Source organism: Carettochelys insculpta, chromosome 1, assembly GCF_033958435.1.
Source record: "Carettochelys insculpta isolate YL-2023 chromosome 1, ASM3395843v1, whole genome shotgun sequence".
Lineage (NCBI taxonomy): Eukaryota > Metazoa > Chordata > Testudines > Carettochelyidae > Carettochelys > Carettochelys insculpta.
This window is the reverse complement of record NC_134137.1, coordinates 274657581-274676100: the sequence shown is the minus strand read 5'-3', so window position 1 is coordinate 274676100 and position 18520 is coordinate 274657581. Positions and strand designations below refer to the sequence as shown.

Sequence of the window (18520 nt, the reverse complement as noted above, 5' to 3'; positions counted from 1 at the left end):
GGGAGAGGCGCGGGGGTTATCATTATACTTCTCCGAAAACATTCCAATCTGCGGTGCCAGGATGCACCAAGACCTGAATGGAGCACCTGCAGGGATCACTTGAAGGAGAACTCCAGTAAGTCAATTTCACAATGTAGGGATTCTGAACTAGTTTAAGACACAATGGTATCCCAAAAATGGCCATACTTACCATAATACTTGTCACACTTATGAATCAAATCATGCATATATGAAAAAACAGATCTTTTTTACGGAAATAACAGCATGAATGGGTAGCACAGGGATATAAAAATATTAATAGCAGCATGAAATATATTCATGTAGGTACCTAATTGCACTACTACAGCAGTGAAGTCCACCAGATCTTATCATTCGCACATAGCCCATTGCATTGCCTTTAAAAACAAAAGAAACAGGAACATACTAAGTTGGACAGTTACATGGTCACTTTTCAAAAATCCTATCAACTCTGAAATTCTGATGCCCTGGGTAGCCAGAATGGTTTTTACAAGATAAATATTCTGAAGTTAATGACATGGAGAAAAAATGCAGATGTTTTAAAGCTTAATGGCACAAAGTCCAACTTAGGAACAAAACATGAGCCATGACTAGCTTCTTCTAAGCAGCTTGTGATCACATACACTACATTTTTAAACAGCTAAACTAAGGTCCAAATCCTGCAATAAGATACAGCTGTTAGGAAGTGCTAGTAAGATTAGGTTCTAGATGCCTGTACCACTGAGGCATCAATGTGCCCAAAGTATTACTACAAACAGTAAATCAAATGTACCTATTATAATATATGCACATCTCTGTAGAGGTTGCGTCACCGAAAACTTGCATTTCCTCATCCAGCAACATCCTTCATCCAGCAACCCCAGATGGCCTCACAGCAGCCCCGTGGGAGGCAGTGGGAGATGTCCAGAGGCAGCATCTCCCAGGAGCCCCGCAGGGGGCCAGGGTCAAGGAGCCAGCATCCAGGGGAAGCCTCACAAGGGGCCAGCATCACTGGGCAGCCCCGCATGGAGCTGGAGCTAGGGCACTGGTGTCCCCTGGCACTCCAAACAGGGCCAGAGAGCCCACTGGGTAGGACAGCAGAGGCACCCAGGGAGCAGGAGACACTCACATCCCCTGGTCTGGCCAAACTCCTCATCCAGAACCACTAAAGTCCTGAAGGTGCTGGACCAGAGAGGGGCAACGTTTATTTGATTCAAAACACCATGTGTTGTATCTAAGTTCAACAGTACAATATTTCTCATTTAGTGTGCAAGATACTCAACCTGAATGAATACTGCCTCCGTCAAACACAAACACTGAGCCCAAAGCAAATAAATAAAAATCCATACAAGTTCGAGGTATGACTCTGCATTAAAAAATTCAAGACCTTTTTCTTAATTAGGTAAAACTCTAATTACTTCAGTGGACATGCACTCTCCCATTATCAAGCTTGAATTTAAGGCTCAGTCTGAAAATATAGGTAAAATAAGCAGTGTGGTTATAGGCTTATGAAGATCTTTACTACTAAAATGTTTGTACCAAATTTTTAGATACAATGATTCATACCTATCTGACTTATGAGCTGCCTGAATTGGTCAAGGTAACTTTGTCCATCAGGTGTCATTCCAAGCTTTCTGATGCCCCGATTAAACTTCTCTGCTCTCTCAAATGGATACTAGAGAAAGAATTTTTGCATAGTTAGTAAAAATATTGATACTTGAACAATTCACCTGACCTTATATGTGAACACAATTTTACCTTCCATTCTGGCCCCCTAAACTACGCAGACTCCTCCTTTTATCTTTTGAAGTATGATCCTGTCTATGCATACTAATTTGTGAATGTGTCAATAACTAGGTCAGGTATGCAAATTGCAAAGATGAGCAGATTTGTTACTACTACATAAACACAACAGTACTCTTCTTATTCAAGCAAACTTCCAATGAAGAAGAATTAGATACATAACTCTCATCTTCTATCATTACACAGAGACCCTGAGAGAGACAGACAGGTACTGTCACATGTACAGTAAACCCTGAATTTACATGGAGGTTGCGTCCTGGGCAACCGCTGCATATATCAAATTTTGTGTAAATTGAGGAGGTGGGGAGATCCCTGGAATTTCCATAGCTGGGGAAAGGGGGTGGCTGGAGCCTCTGCTCCAGCCACTGACCACGCAGAACAGCCATGGTGTCCCTTGCCACCCCTCAGCTATGGTGCTTGGCCCAGGACTGCTCTGGCAGCAGCAGCAGCTCCAGCCATGGCGCGGGTTGGCCCTGGGGCTGCTCTGGCAATGGCAGGTCCAGCCGCAGCTTGGCTTGGCCCCAGGCAGCTCCAGCCATGCCTGCCCCTTTCCATCCCTGGCTTTGCAGCGCCGGGCAGCCACAAGGCAGGACCTGCCTCCTAAGAAGCCCCTGAGCTGGCCAGCAGCACAGGAATAAGTGGAGAGGCAGGGTACAATAAAATAGTGCCCCCCATTTGACGCGTGTTAAAATAAAAATGCATAAGTCCAGTCCACATAAAGCCAGAGTCTACTGTATAACAAGTTTCTGCATTAATCTCAAGAGAAGCTTCTACTGCAAAATAGACAGGAACACCTACTGTAATTTTGGTAAACTTGATTTGGACTGGAGGTTTAAGACAACACTAGGCTTCATCTGTACCAGGTTAACAAGAGAATAAATGTACCCTATCCTGCAATACCAAGGAACCGTTGTGTCTGCTGATTAGTACCATCTAGCGTTCAGTAAAAAACTAGAATGAGATAAGCCAGTTGCAATGCAGGAATATGTATATACTGCAACAATGGCATCAGAAAATGCCATGTCTATAAACGTATAATTTTCCTTTTATTTAAAAGGTGACATTTATAATTTAGTGCATGTTTGCTTTTCAATGCAAAGGCAGCTGTGTTTACTCTGTGTGTAGTATACCTTATGATCATTTTGATCCTTGACTTCCCTGAAGAATCGGATATCTTTGATCAGTCTGGATTTGATATGTTCATCATACATGAACTGGCTAAAAATGTAGAACTTTTTCCTCAGAAACTGGTATGTGAAATTAACCTGCAGGAAAATTAAAAATTCATAATTAGAAAAACTCTTTCAGATTAACATGCTTCTCTAATGATTATCATTCAGTAGCTTCATGAAGTTTTTATTCCATGTTATGACATTTTTTGTAGATGGAAAGCTCAATATAGCCCAACCCATTCTGTGAATCTCAGACACTCAACCTGAGCAACCTCTCTTCCTAAAGGAAGGCTAATCTTCTTCTGAAAGTTTTAATTTCCTTTGGAAAGGCTGACAAGAAGGTAACTTGGAATTTTAGGCTGATATTTTAAAGCCCACAACTAGTTGCTGTCCCTCTTCTGAGTATGCGGACAACATGCCTCAGGTGGCACCTGACCAGGATTCATCACAGTAAGACAGCAGTGAAGCTTGCTGAATGTCTGCTTTCATTGTCGCAAATTCTGTAGGTAGGATTACATGCAGAGTGTCATTGCAACATTCACACCTCCTTTTCACTTCCTCAAAATTTTGTAAAATATTATTTCCATAGGGAACAAATCTCAATTTTTTCAAGTCTAAATTTATTCCGTGGCCCCTGTCAAAAGTGATTAAAGGCAGAAGTCCACCTTGCCAGGAAGCACTGTGGCTCGAAAGACAACTTCTGGTTCAGAGCTGACCTCTCTCAGACAATCAACTCTAACATGAGAGGAACACGTTAGTAGTATAATGCTTATTAGAATCATCAGTAAAGCAGGAACCTTCCTGAAATGCGACAAAGAAAGAATCTTCATTTCTAAACATTTTCATTTTATACATGTTGCCTTAGAGAAAGGGCTTGTCCATCAGCACACAGTACTCATCAAGTTCTTACATCGCGCTGGATTGGTAGGAAGAAGAATAGGAAAGACAGAGCAATAAAGAGATTGTAAGAAATCTACTGCCAGTCCAAAATTTGATTCTTTTGGAGTTAGTTGATTTTTTCAGTAAACCTTAACACCCTACCAGGTTTTTCCAATTACTAAATATGCAACAAACATATGAAAAGCTTTACCAGGCTCAGTAAGTACACTGCTGTTATCTACAGGACATAGGTGGCATTCAGCTGTCTTGAGTCTGCATCCTCCAGCCAAAGATCAATACAATCATTCTATTTAGAAAGCTAAAGCTATCTAATAATCCATAACCTACAACAGCTTCTAGATTCAAAGCAAGTAGTAGTAAAAATCAATTACAAACGTTAGCCAAAGTATAGTGACATATATAATTCACAGACAGCTACTTAATGACCTTTTCATGTCCCAAATTCTAAAATGTAGAAAATGGCAGCTTAACTATTTAAGTTTACTTAAGAGTCATCAGCATTACTTTTCTCCTGATTCGCTTAAATTAAATGCTATAAAAATACCAATCTACCAACTTTTAACCATCAGTGATCTATGGCACCGTAATTATAAAGGTTACCGTTTAGAGAGTAAAGTATTGCAAACATAAAAACTGTTTGATCTTTAGAGTAATTCAGAGATCTTCATGGATGTTTCTAAACATCTTGTCAGTTATGGTATTTGCCAAAAGATGTGACTTTATATATCAGCTACCAGTACCATAACTCATGAGACTTTTGATATTGACTGATCAAGTGTCCAGCAACTACTATTACTACTTTAACCCTTGTACTCGGCGTAGAACACAGGTGATCTACAAGTCTGCTCCATTTCACTCTGTCTTGGAACAAAACTTCTAGCTGGCTCCAGGAGTACCCCAGTTGGCCTTCAGTCTCAGTAGACCTCCACTTTGTCTGAGGTCTTCCTCTTTTACGTTTTACTACTTTGTTATATTCAATACAAAAACCTATGTTTGTGCAATATTAAAAACTGCGTGATTAAGAACTCAAAAGTCAGGAAATTCTGGAGTTTTAACACTGTTCTGTACCTATTAAAAAGTGGCAGTCCAAAGAGTACTTACTGTTGTATTCATGATTCCTGTGCCATGTGTTCGAATTGAATTAGCAACGTGCCGAATGTTGATAGTGTTTAAATGCTTATTATTGCTAGCTCTCTCAATGAAGATCTGCAAAAAAAAGGTTATCATTTACCAGATATCAAAACTAAAACCTATAATAATCAGATATGCACAACCCACATAAGTACACAATACACCTTACCTGATTATTCAGATTGTAGAGGTAGCGAGATACAAAAACATGAATATTTCTCATGATTTCCAAAACATCCAGACCCTGAAACAATATGTTAAAAATCTTTAATGGATCATAAACAGTCTCTAGCATGTCATTCCAATGTATACAGAATAACTACCAATTGTGAAAATCAATTATCTGAAAAAGTATTTTAGAAAGCAGATTAAAGTAATTAGTGATGTATGATAATCATCACTTCTTTCAAATTTGTGAAAATATCTTTGTAATTTGTTCTGGACCACTTCAGAGTCTAGATCTACGGTTTCTTTGTTTCAAGTTTTATAGTCAGTGTCATATTAAAAGTGAATTTTCTTCACTTGTATCTTTTAGCATTTTTAAAATTAAATGTTCTTTAGTCCTCTCTAGTAAGTGTAAAAACAAGAGAGAGAAACTGGACCATTTTCTCAGCTTCCAAATAAAATGTAATATCCTCCATATTCAAGGTTCACAAATTAACAGCTACTTTTAAAAAATCATTTTATGTTGATTACATGGTTTTACTACTCAAGAAGAACTAGTATGGGTCTGGGAATCAGGAATTTTACCTGGATTATGGCAAAGACTTGTTAGTCTTGAGTAAATCGTTCAAGTCTAGAATTTTACAAAATGGTCTATAATTTTGGGTTCTTTAGATCCTGTACTTCATGAATGCTTTGAATAATTATCTAACGGTTGAACCTCTCTACTCTGGAACTCTCTCATCCAGCAAACCCTGTAATCCGGCATGATTTTAGTTAGCAGGGCAACCACTTATCGGCCGTGTCTACACGTGCCCCAAACTTCGAAATGGCCATGCAAATGGCCATTTCGAAGTTTACTAATGAAGCGCTGAAATGCATATTCAGCGCTTCATTAGTATGCGGGCGGCAGCCGCGCTTCGAAATTGATGCTCCTTGCTGCCGCGTGGCGCGTCCAGACGGGGCTCCTTTTCGAAAGGATGCTGCCTACTTCGAAGTCCCCTTATTCCCGTGAGCTCATTGGAATAAGGGGACTTCGAAGTAGGAGGCGTCCTTTCAAAAAGGAGCCCCGTCTGGATGCGCCGCGCGGCGGCAAGGAGTGTCAATTTCGAAGCGCGGCTGCCGCCCGCATGCTAATGAAGCGCTGAATATGCATTTCAGCGCTTCATTAGTAAACTTCGAAATGGCCATTTGCATGGCCATTTCGAAGTTTGGGGCACGTGTAGACGTAGCCATCATGGGTTTGGCCAAGTTTTCCATGGTCTCATAAAGTTTGTTTACAGCCACAAGGCCTGACTCTCAGTGCTGTCATTTAGCTTTAATTTACCCCTAAATGTCTTCTAAGAGCCTAGTAGGCAGTGGAAGTGTTGGCAATGACCTCCTGTGGTCTGGGAAATTCTCTTGTCCAGTAGTAGTCAGGTCCTGAGGGTTCTGGACAAGAGAGGTTCAACCTGTAATAAAGCTGAACATACAATATCCACACATACCCTTCACATACTGTACCTGTTCCAAAGTCTGACTAGGAAGATGTGCTTCTGTCATAAATAAGCCATAGCGCTGAGTTGCTAAATTCCTCATTTCACTGTATGTGGCCCAATCATGAAGAGCTACCGTTGTTAGGTTGTAGAAAGTCTTGTCTAGGTAGTGCGTCACATAAACTGTAAAATCATGAATAGTGAAGAATGAACTAAACTATTAACTGCAGCTCTTAAGTTGCTGGGGAATAGCAAAGAAAGAAAACAAAACAAAGAAAAATCCATAAACCCCTGCACTGAAAAACCACCATCTAAAACTGGGTTCTGTCTGAGAAAAGGATGTGTAACAATAGCCCTACAGCAGAGGTATCTATACTTTTCTATGATATTAATAGAGGGGGTGTTGAGTCTGGATCAGAGGTTGGGGACAGTACGGAACTCTGGGTAAAGAGATTGGGGGCGGGGGGGTCTGGGAGGGAGTTTGGGTGGAGGGATTGTGACCTGGGGCAGGGAACTTCGGTGCAAGACGATGTGCAGGATCTGGGAGGGGCACTGGGTGGAGTAGGGGATCCTGACCTGAGGGAAGGCGATATACAAGGGAGTGCAGAGGGTTTGGCTTGTGACCTGGGGCAGGAACTTGAAGTGAAAGAGGGGGTGTAATGTCAGGTGCAGGTTTTGGTTGGCAGGCATCTACCTTAGACAGTTCCTGGCCAGTAACCCAGCAGGACCCTTGGGCAGACTCCCCAGCTGCTATGCCCCCACATGCCATTCAAAGTGGCTGGCTGCTGAGTCCAGTTGGTATCTCTTGGTGTCTCCCCTTGGGAGGATGGCAGCAGGCTTCTACATGCTGCATGTGCCTTAAGCACAGCTACCAGGCTTCTCCCATTGGCCAGTTTCCAGCCAAGGGAGCTGTGAGGATTATACTGGGGTGGGGTCAATGCACAGAGACACCCCCTACCCCCCAAAGGGCACACACTGTACGGAAGCACAAATGCTGACTCCAGCAGCTGGTCACTTTGAATGGTGTGGGTGGCCATGGCAGCCTGGCAATCTGCCCAAGGGTCCCTCCTGGGATGCAGGACATTGGTGGGCCTGATCTGGACGTCTGGTAGTCAAATTTTGCTTGTCCCTGCCCTACGGATCATACTATTGTTAGGCTGCATAACTTCTGGATCTAAAACCCACGAGCCTCTGTTGATTGAGCTGAGGGAACAAACCCATTAGCTCAAAAACAGATTCCTAAACCTCTAATGAAAGCTAGCCACTTGAGGTGGGTAAAGATTCACAACATTAACTACGGATTATGCCTGCAATGCCCTTTCACATAGCTAAGCTATTTTTAGGGTGCAACTGAGGTGACAGAATAACACAAAGGAAACAGTTAAGCTAACAGAAGTTGTAATACCAAAAGGGTTACCAGACAAACAAGAGAGATGAGGAGACATATTGAGAAAAATGAAATACATTACATGCAACCTACCTTTGATGTCAATGAACCGGTTGAAAAATCGAATTGGGTTCAGAGAGAAGAAGTGGGCCAGATCCTTCATTCCAACTCTGAAGGGATTTCTATCATCAAGTTTTAAGTGTGTGTGCACAGAAAGGCGTAAATCCTTTTCTATTTCTTTACACAATTTGTCCAGCAAATGCTATGCAAGAAAATGACAAAAATGATGCTAAGGGTCCCTTCAAAAACCTACTTTAATAGGCCTGAAATCCATCTACAGAGCAAGAACGCTGACAGTACTAGTGACTATGGCTGCACTTTAGGGAACTCACAGCAAGGAAGTTTTACAAATTTCAGAGTACCAGGAATGAAGACTCTTGTTGGCATCTGATGAAGTGGGTCTTTGCCCACGAAAGCTTATGCTCCACAACATCTCAGTCTATAAGGTGCCACAGAACTTCCTGTTTTTGAGAACACAGACTAACACAGCTACCCCTCTGATTCTTGTATGCACTAGTAAAAGAAGCCTTGTTGATGCCTTAATCCAGGAATGGGGTACCCACGGCTTGGCTCAGGGCTCAGCATCACACAAGCACCGACACCCTTCAGCAGTTGCAGTTCATGCTTCTGCAGGGGAGGAGCCCTGAGCCTTATGAGTCCCATCTAGGCAAGCTGCAGGCCTAATCAGGCCCCAAGGCTCTGCCTGGCTGTGGGGGAAGCAGTTCCTGTGCTACAGGGCACTGATGTGTGCAGGTACCACCCTCACATCACTCCTGTTGTCCAAACCATAGCCAATGGGAGAGTCAGGAAGCAATGGGAACTTCCCTGCACCACACAGACACATGCAGAGCCCCTTCACCCTCTCAGAGCTGTGGCAGGTAAGCACCTTTGCCCCCATTCCCTGTTCTTCCAAATCTCACCCACCTGCACCCTCAATGCCACCTAGGGCCCTCACCCTGCTCCTGAACCCCCTCCCCGTCCGATCCACATCTCCCCCTCCAGCCTGCTCCTGCACACTCCTTCTCCACCAGACCACCACTCCCATCCTGCACCCTCCCTGCTACCCAGACCACACATCCTCATCCATTCCCTGGAAGCACCACTGTGCCATGAACCTTTCATTTTTGTCCCCATCCCAGAGCCTGGAGCCCACCCCCCCCATATCTAATGGCCCCAGTCCCCCTAGGGTTTGGGATGGAGATTCAGGTGATGAGGTGAATGTCTTATTTCTGCTTCTCAGTTGGGGGAGTCATATCCGTAAGGGAATTTTTCCCCCCTCTTCAATTGCATATAGCCTCCAACTGATTTTTCTGTGGGTCAGCAGCCTGCAACCCAAAAAAGGTTCCACACTCCTGCTTCAATCAAACTGAATCAAATGTCAATCAAAAATTCAGGAACCTCATCAATAATTATCTGTTGTTAGTGATTATCGAAGATGTTCAACTTCTAAGAAGGTAGTGTCAGTTCTAGGATATACGTTTACATTGACTAATCAGGAGCGTTTAGAACGATTTTGTGGCTAAATGAGGATCCCACAATTTGTTACATCAGTGTGATTCCTACCTAGGGAAGCAGGGACCCATCCATTTTCTGCAAACACGGAACAAGGATCCTTCCAGTGGTCACACAAACTAATTTCAAAAAAAATTTGACTTTAAGCAAATGCAAACCATGTTTGTTACAACAGTTTTGATGGGACCAACAATATGTGATGGTCAGAGCGGTTGCAAACCCCCAATGTCTGTTTGTAAACCTAAATTGAGAACCCCAGGTTTATGAGAGTCCACTACACTTGTGGCTTACAAAGAAGGGTGTAAATTGTTTCCAGTAAGAGTTTGTACAGTTTAGCAAAACTTAATGGCTACGTCTACATGAGCCAAAAACTTCAAAATGACCATGCAAATGGCCATTTTGAAATTTACTAATGAAGCACTGAAATACATATTCAGTGCCTCATTAGAATGCGGGCGGCTGCAGCACTTTGAAATTGACGTGGCTTGCCGCCGCATGGCTCGTCCAGATGGGACTCCTTTTCGGAAGGACCCCGGCTATTTCAAAGTCCCCTTATTCCCATCTGCTCATAGGAATAAGGGGACTTTGAAGTAGCCGGGGTCCTTTCAAAAAGGAGCCCTGTCTGGATGAGCCGCACGACGGTGAGCTGCGTCAATTTCGAAGTGCCGCGACCACCCGCATGCTAATGAGGCGCCGAATATGTATTTCAGCGCTTCATTAGTAAACTTTGAAATGGCCATTTGCACGGCCATTTCGAAGTTTTTGGCTAGTGTAGACATGGCCAATATGTAAGATTCTTCTAGAATCCCATAATAGATTACATCTATTGTGGGACTGAACAGAGCAAAAAAAATGATCTAGGGGTTAAATCCCTAGCTAAGAAGTTGGGAGATAAGGATTCAATTCCCTGTTTTGCCACAAACTTCATGTGTAACTTTGGGCATACTACTTTGTACGTTTAAGCATCTGTAAAATGGAGGATTTATAGCCCTTCACTAACTCAGACATTTTTTTCTCTCACCTTCTCTCTCCTCTCTCTGTGTGTGTTACATACATTATCTATACATACACTCACATATTTTTAGAAAGTTTGTGCATCTGTCTGAGTCCATCCGAGTCCCTTTGTTCAAGAACTCCTCCTAAATATGAAGAGGGTTAGGTTATTCTAACTTACAGCAAAGTCAGGGTTAAATGGGAGGTGTCTGGAATAGGATTGTTCTCCTGAACATAGAGAGGGAGGGGGCCTAGAGCAGAGACAGTTATGCTCTGCAATGACCATTGCAGGACAGCAAGCATGAGGGATAGCTATACTGCAGAGTGACCGAAGTGAGGTGATCACACAAGGAGGAGAGTGGGGAACTGGGGCTGGGACTGTCCACGTTGGTAGCTACTAGCCATGGTAAGTGGCTCCTCTACCCCAAATTCCTCCTGCCTCCGCTGTTGGCTGCACCACTGGATGGGGGCTGGAAGGCTCCATCCATCAGCGCCCCTCCTGGAGGTGGTGTGGATTGGGCAGCACAGCCTCGCTCCCTCCCACCCTCGTAGGACCCATCAGCCAGGCAGCATGACCGAGGGCGCCCCAGGGAGCCGCTGCTGCTAGAGCAGTGCCACCCTCAGTGCCACTGGTAGCCCCAGAGCAGAAGGCTGGAGGTGTGGGGGTGCTGAACTCATGGCTGGGATGTGCGGAGGAGTTCAATGCAGAGGGTTGGTGTGTGTGGAAGGTACAGGAGTCAAGGTTCACGACTGAAGAGGGGCTCTGGGAAACAGACTGGGTGTGTGTGAGGGGTGCGGAAGTCAGGGTTGGGGATAGTGTGTGTGGAGAATGGAGTACACTGCCACCACCAGTGGTGGCCCCTGTGGTGGGGACTGTGCTTCCTCTGTGGCTTGCAGTGGCACGGGGGGTGGGGGGGGCAGTGCAGCTCCCTGGGGCTGGCCATGGAGGAGAACTCGCTTCCATGGGCACCAGGAAGGAAGCTTACTTGCCCCAATGCCATTACAGCTGTCCAGATGCCCATCTCTAGCCCCTTGCTGCCTTCTGTGGCTATGACACAGTACAACTGCACCTCCCTGCAGCTCTCTCTCCCTTTCCACGTTATGGAAAACAATCCTATTCCAGGCACAACCTATTTTCCTGACAAAACCAAGCTCTACACTTGATTTAAGTTATGATAAGGAGAATCTGTTGGTCCCAACTCTTAACCATTTTTGAAGTGAAGTGTTCTTGAGCAAACAGGTTCACATAGAAACAAACAGACTACAAATTTTCTCAAATATATAGTAGATTAAAGTCTGTAACATACTTAGATATTATGGTAGCAAGGTCAGATAAGTACCTGATAGTCAAAATAACATTTTCTCACCTTACCACTATACTTCACAGCAGGTCTCTCAAAGTCTTCTACATAGATTTTATATAAAATCTGGTATTTCAGTCAATAAAAGTAGACTTTAATTTAGAATCCAAATAAGTCATTACTCACAGTAAACCCTGAACTTGTGCAATTACCTCATTTAAAACTTCCATGATTTCTTTGTCATAGCACTCCAGAAGCACCTCATAGGATTCCAAATGTCTCGAATGCATCATAGCAGGTACACAGTCCCGTAATGCACTAAACATGTACTAAAAAACAGAAAAGCTAATAAGCAAAATGTAAGACAGACATGTCAACAAACCTCTCAAAACATTTGGCATATAAAGGCTAAAATCAACCCACTTTAAACTGTTTAAAATTTCAAATGCAAAGAAGAATCACTTTTGAGCTGATTTTATTTATACGGTGTCACTGCAACACTGTAAAACCTAACATACTGTAGCTTTAAAAACTTTTGGAAAAAAATATTCTATGTGATTTCAAAGACTGATATTTTGGATTCAGTTATCCTAAAACAAATGAAAAATCATTAAGTAAGCCAATTTGAATGGGCTATCTATTGTTGCTGCCCGTGCCATGCAATTATTATATGAACAAATACTCAGTTCTAGCCTTTTGCAAGCCCATTACTTATGTCAGTTTAAAAAATTATAATGCATTGACCTAATCATGCGATATCACACAAGGAGGGAATAAAACTCCAGTATGGCAATCCTTTGAAACCCAAGTACCTTATAAGTAGATAAATATAAAAAAGATGCACACTGGAACCAAAACATTACTAAGATTTTTCCAATTTTTGTTTTGAATCTGCCTAAGATTCAATTTAAAAATTAAATGACCGAGGGGAAAGGCCCAGAGAGACAAACCACTTTAAGTGATGTCTACTATTTAAAGTACTGGTTGAGATTTTCAGAGCAATTTATCAGACATGCCTTTCATTAATTTTAAAAGTGAAGTCTATCTATAATTCTTTAATGCTCTGAAAAATCTCAGACTCACATATTTGTAACTAACACTGGACTTGTGATTAACTGTTTTAAAACTTCCTTCTCCTGATTCCCCAGTTAAGCAAGCCACCGTAACTAAGCAGTTAGGGGCATTTCTTATTTACCTGCAATCTAGAGGCATCCACTGCATTTTCATATACATCATCTAAATAAATTGGGAAGACTGCTCGATGCCAGTACAAGAAGCAACAATCACACTGTGTTCTGATTCTAAATGCAAGAGATTAGCTGTTAAACAAAACCAGTAGCAACACAAAAGAACATTTACACAGGATGGTGAACTGTGTGTCAGCAAGACTGTATTTTTACAGCACTGCCCCCTTTGTGGAAAACAAAAATAATCTAAACCACAGGTTATTTCAATAGCACTAATGCTCACAATGCAGGTGTACACAGTATTTATTATTTTTCCACTGGCCTTCAAAATATAATGCAAGTTTGATAAATGGACGTCCATTTTCATTATCCTATCTGTGAGCACCATGTTAATCTATTGAAATGCTGTTTCAAGGTATACCATACCTAACCTCTGTAATATATTTGTGCTTCCTACACCACATTATAGTAAAGAAAATATTCTCATCTCTGATCATATGAGGTGCACCAGTGAAAAAATACTGAGCCACATGCAGACAACCTTCTTCCGTATGGACACTAGTAGTAGGCACTGATCTTGAAAATGGTGACAGCTTATAAAGCATAAGAAGGTAGAGTGTCATGACAGTAATTGTACAAATTCATTTAAATTGCTTGAGTTTACACAACATGCCCCAAGGATAAGTTTAGGTCATGGATTGGCAACCTTCAATGCATGGCTCATCAGGGTGATCTGCTGGCAGGTCTTAAGACATTTTGTTTACATTGACTATCAACAGGCTTGCTCCTGCCTCCCCCCAGCCCCTTTCTCAGCCTGCTGCTCCTAGTGGCCATGGTGCACCATTCTCAGCCAATTAGAGCTGTGAGAAGCAGCGGCCAGCATATTACTGTGATGGGCTGTACGCCAAAGGTTGCAAACCCCTGTTGAAGGTCCACAAATCATCAAAGTTCCATGAATAAAATTTGAGTACAGCAGTCTTTGCACAAAATCATTTCACAGCTGGTTACAATCTACTAGATTAGGAGAGAGTTGTTTATGTAAATCTTTAATATGACACATAAACCAAGAAGGCTATAGGCCCCAAAAACGATAGGCTACGTCAAATCAAACAAAAAGCATAGTGTACTGCTCAATAAGACATACATTTTGCAGGCTACTCCCCTTTATTAAAGATTAGGGAAGCCACAGACTTCATAATAGAACTCTGTGGTCCACATTCTAGCAAGCCCTGGTCTTCAATGTACATGAAAACAGTTAATTATATGTAGCGAAGTATAAAACACAGAAAAACCTGCAAGATTTTGTAAACTGCACCATGAAATCTCAACACACTAGCTGACATTGCTTCCACTTCCCCCAACCCCATCCTTGTGTGCTGCTCACCGTTCTCCAAGTTCACTGATTAAATCCAGCTTCTTCATAACTACTTGGAGGGGAAGCAGTTCTTCATCTTTAAATGTTTTCTGATGAAAAAGCAGCAGAGGAAAATAGGTGGAGACATACTGCTTGACTGGCAAATAATTACTTTTAAAGTTGTCACAACAGTTGAACGATAAAGTTGTTTGTTACAGATAACAATTTAATATACAATAGCGAGGATTTGAACTTACCATTTGTGTGCCCACGCTCAGTGCAAGGGACACGATAAGACGCCTCTGTTTTGTACTTGGCCCATTGAGAGTATTCTCGGCCAATACCAGGGCAGAGAGCACATCCAGACGCTGCTCACTGTATTTTTTGTCAGAAATTACTCTTTTCTTGATGGAAGAAACAAAAATAACAGCTCAAATTTTACACTAATGAAAAAGTTAGAGACTAAAAGCAGATGCTTACTCTTCTATTTGAAATCCAAGCAAGGTTTCACACCTTTTTTAGTAGTATTCTATAAACCAGCCTTTTAGGACAAAGCTAAGTGAATTCAGATGACTTTCCCTCCCTAATCTATTGAGATTCATTCTACAGTAAATGCTATTAAATAAACATCATTCAGCACTGGGTTTAGCTTTGAATGTACATAGCACTTCCGTTTTATATACCATCCCTGCTATTCATATAGAAGCTTGCTCTTTCAGTAAGAAGAAATCCAGCCGCCTCCAACTTTATGGGCTGAATACCAACAAATCTATAAAGAGCACATGTAAAGAAGAAGGTCACCAAGACAGCCTGCACTTTTCCATGACATGATGCAAGTGGAAAAACACAGCTAGGATCGACTGCCACACTGAACTTCCAGTTATGCTTTCACTGCAGTATGTGGAATGTTTTGCAATGGATTTCAGTGGGAAAAAGATCAGTGACTGGTTAGGAAACTAGGCCTATTTAAGAAACTAGATTAGGAAACTAATCTTAGGCATATTTGAGTGTAGACTTGATTCAAAAGAGGCAGGAGTAGTTCCCTGAAAGATATGGTGTAATGGGAAAGAATTCCTCCTCTGATTGTAAGGATATGTGATCAGCTTGAAACTCCTCCCCTTCAACGCAGTCAAATGTTCCAAGCACATGCAGGAAAAAAACTGCAGTGCTTCAGAATACACTATGTACACTCTAAGGCTGCATTAATTCGGAAAAGCATGTTAACAGATTAGCAGGCACCACAGAAGGCCTGCAGTAAGTGACTTTATGCTGCTTTTACTGATATTGGCCTTCTATTTACCTTCTAAGAAGAAGATTAATTAAACAACAATCTATTCATACAATGGAAAGGGGCGTTATCTCTTATTTCCGGTAACTGTTGGACATAGAAATCTTTCAGTGTGCTTGGATCACATTGACATATTTTAAACTTAGGATTTATTTGCAGATGTAAAAAAAACTTTAGAACAATTATCTGAATTTAGGGACACTGCTCATTTTCAAAGCCTTTGTAATTTTCATACCAGCTTTATTGTTTCAGACAAATTTTTTGGTTCTCAGTTTAACAGGAAAACCTTTGAAATGCATTAGAACTGCTTACAGTAAACTCTTTCATATTCAGCATTCTAGTATCCAGAACTCTCAAATAACTGGCATTTTAACATTAAGTAATTTTTAGTTATGTTTTCCATAAATAGAGTATAGCAAAAGTAAATACAAATAAATACAGTAAATATAATAAGTTTACAGTATACTACTGTTGCTGGTAAATAAAGTATTCTGCATATATTTTTGTTTGTTTCTTAATATCTAATCTTGTTACCTCTCTATTTTCCAGAATATCTGAATATCCAGCAATCCTATCCTGGGGCTGCCAGATATGAAAGAGTTTACTGTATTAAATTATGTTTTGTTTATGCTGAAAACATGATGAAAGAGATATGCAGTATCTGTGTTCATGTCATATCCAGTAAATGTCACTTCCACAAGCCTTTAATTTACCCTTTAAATTCTTTTCTTTTTAAAAGAATTTTAACATTATGTGGTAATAACTGAAAGTACTGTATATGTGAAGCCCTAATGCTAACAGTTTGCATGCTTAACCACACTATCACAAATCATGTGAATAAACGGTCCATAACAAAGAACAAGCAGGCGAAATGAAAAGGCAACACTCATCTTTGGAGTCACAGGAAAAGATCAGAAGAACAAGGCCAAGATAAGAGAAACAGTTTCATACTACAATAGAATGTGTGCGCCATGGGGGGAAAGAGGAGAGACATGACAGGACTGTCACCTTTGTTGCCTGTCAGCATAGTGCCTAGAGTAATGGTGTCCTGATTCTTGATTGTAGCTCTTAAGAGCTAGTAACAGATAGGATGGAGCAAGACCATAGATATTCCTCAACAAAATTATCCACCTGATTTGGAATGAGGAGATGAAAGAAAACTATTGAGGGAAACAAAAGATTCCATACCTTCAAACTTGGACAACATACCTTGGCTACAGAAATAGAGTTAAGAGCCTGATGCTGGAGATGCTGTGTTACATGTGTCACAGAATCTGCTACGACCATACTTCTTCTATAAAATGTATGTTCTATTGCCTGCAGTCAGTTTCAAGACATAGTGGTTCATATTAATTATCAAATGGCAATCTGAAATAATTTCTTTCTACACTAAGCACACTATCCACCTGGCAATATAGGATTTCCTTTTCCCACCATTGTATTTTTATATTAAGTGGCACTGTTGAACACCCAAGACTTACTTTCTTTTTTTTTTTTGCTTGGGGGGGGGAGGGCTGGGAACGGGGGCAGGGTGCAGAAACAGGTCACTTATTAAGGCATTCATATGGATTTCAGGTCCTAACTTGAGGTAACCATTTATTTTTAAATGTGCTCTCTATTTCAGCTCAATTTTACAAAGACACTCTTTAAAACAGTAAACATCTTTCCCTGCAAAAATATGATTGAGATAAAAAGCAAACTGAGGAAGGTGTTTAGAAATACCATAAATACACCTTCCCTTTCTTTACTCCCTCCCATCCAGTCTTTAAACACAAATCACTTTGAAATTCAGTTTTTTGCAATGGTATCTCCTCGTTGTTCTATGAAAATATTTAGATGAAATCATAATACCAATGCTAGAACCTACCTTGAGAAGTTCCACAAATCTACATAAGGCTTTCACTGAGGTTTTGGTCATAGGTTTTTGCATTGACATGTACAGATTCATTGTGGTTTTAATTATGGTGCTAAGGCTGTAAGCATAAAGAAAACCCTAGAAACAATTTGGGGAAAAAAGAATCTCCACATTAATGTCAGACAAATAAATATTCTCCTCTTTAATTCCTGCCTTTCACTATACTCTCCAGAGCATAAGCACCTGTCTTACGAACAGTCCAAGCTTGTTTAGTCACATGAAATTGGAAGAGAAGATCTATCAGTTAGTTTGTAATAATGAAACTGCCAAGGAATCTGCAAGTCATTAAGTTAGCTAATTATAGCTTTAGAAATAGTCAATACAATTTAAACCACAAGCAACGAACCGAGCAGGCAGGCAGAGTTCACTGTAATTGCAGTAGGGTGAACAAGTGAGCTAATAGAGACTTCATCTTATATATGCAACTACATCACCCTCCCTCTTAAAAAAAAAAAGTATCTATGCTTCACACTTGCTATCTTGGTCCCTCTAAACCAAACCAAAGGAGAAATCAAGAAATTGGACTAGGATGCGCAAAGACAGTCCCAAGAGATAAGTGAAATCATTAATATGTTAAGTTATTGCAAACCTCTACAAATGCTTTATTTCATAAATTCCTTAATAAAAACAAGGACAAAAAAATCCAAAGAATATTACTATCATAGAAATTAAAATGTGCCAAGCACTTTTAATCAATTTGGGACATAAGAAAGTATTTAAAACACAGCTTTCAAATGGAATGCAGCAAAAAATTGAAAAAATACAGCAAATCACTGAAGTGTCATTAGAAAGATGCCAGCTTCAGCTCCTGAAGATTCAGGCAGACATATTACTTCTTTCACTTCATGGAAGGCCCCTTTCCCACAGCTGCTAAGAATTAGAT

The 18520-nt window shown here is 41.1% G+C and overlaps 1 protein-coding gene across 9 annotated transcripts in view; it reads right to left on the bottom strand.

Moving 5' to 3' along the window:
• The window catches only part of WASHC4 (WASH complex subunit 4), a 141127-nt gene that overhangs the window by 83990 nt on the left and 38617 nt on the right, over nt 1-18520 (bottom strand). For 6 of the 9 annotated variants that reach the window (XR_012647298.1, XR_012647299.1, XM_075007870.1 and 3 more), the window contains exons 15-27: nt 17590-17715; nt 16932-17039; nt 14692-14838; nt 14465-14544; nt 13089-13194; nt 12106-12222; nt 8121-8289; nt 6669-6823; nt 5173-5247; nt 4974-5078; nt 2931-3065; nt 1564-1672; nt 329-395 (exon numbers count right to left, since the gene is read on the bottom strand). Coding sequence is in view for 7 of the 9 variants with exons in the window: in XM_075007870.1 (XP_074863971.1) it covers nt 329-395; nt 1564-1672; nt 2931-3065; nt 4974-5078; nt 5173-5247; nt 6669-6823; nt 8121-8289; nt 12106-12222; nt 13089-13194; nt 14465-14544; nt 14692-14838; nt 16932-17039; nt 17590-17715 (1499 nt within the window). In the remaining 2 variants the exon portion in view is untranslated. The remainder of the gene's footprint in view (nt 1-328; nt 396-1563; nt 1673-2930; nt 3066-4973; nt 5079-5172; nt 5248-6668; nt 6824-8120; nt 8290-12105; nt 12223-13088; nt 13195-14464; nt 14545-14691; nt 14839-16931; nt 17040-17589; nt 17716-18520) is intronic. The other 3 variants (XM_075007877.1, XM_075007884.1, XM_075007890.1) reach the window with 3 other exon arrangements.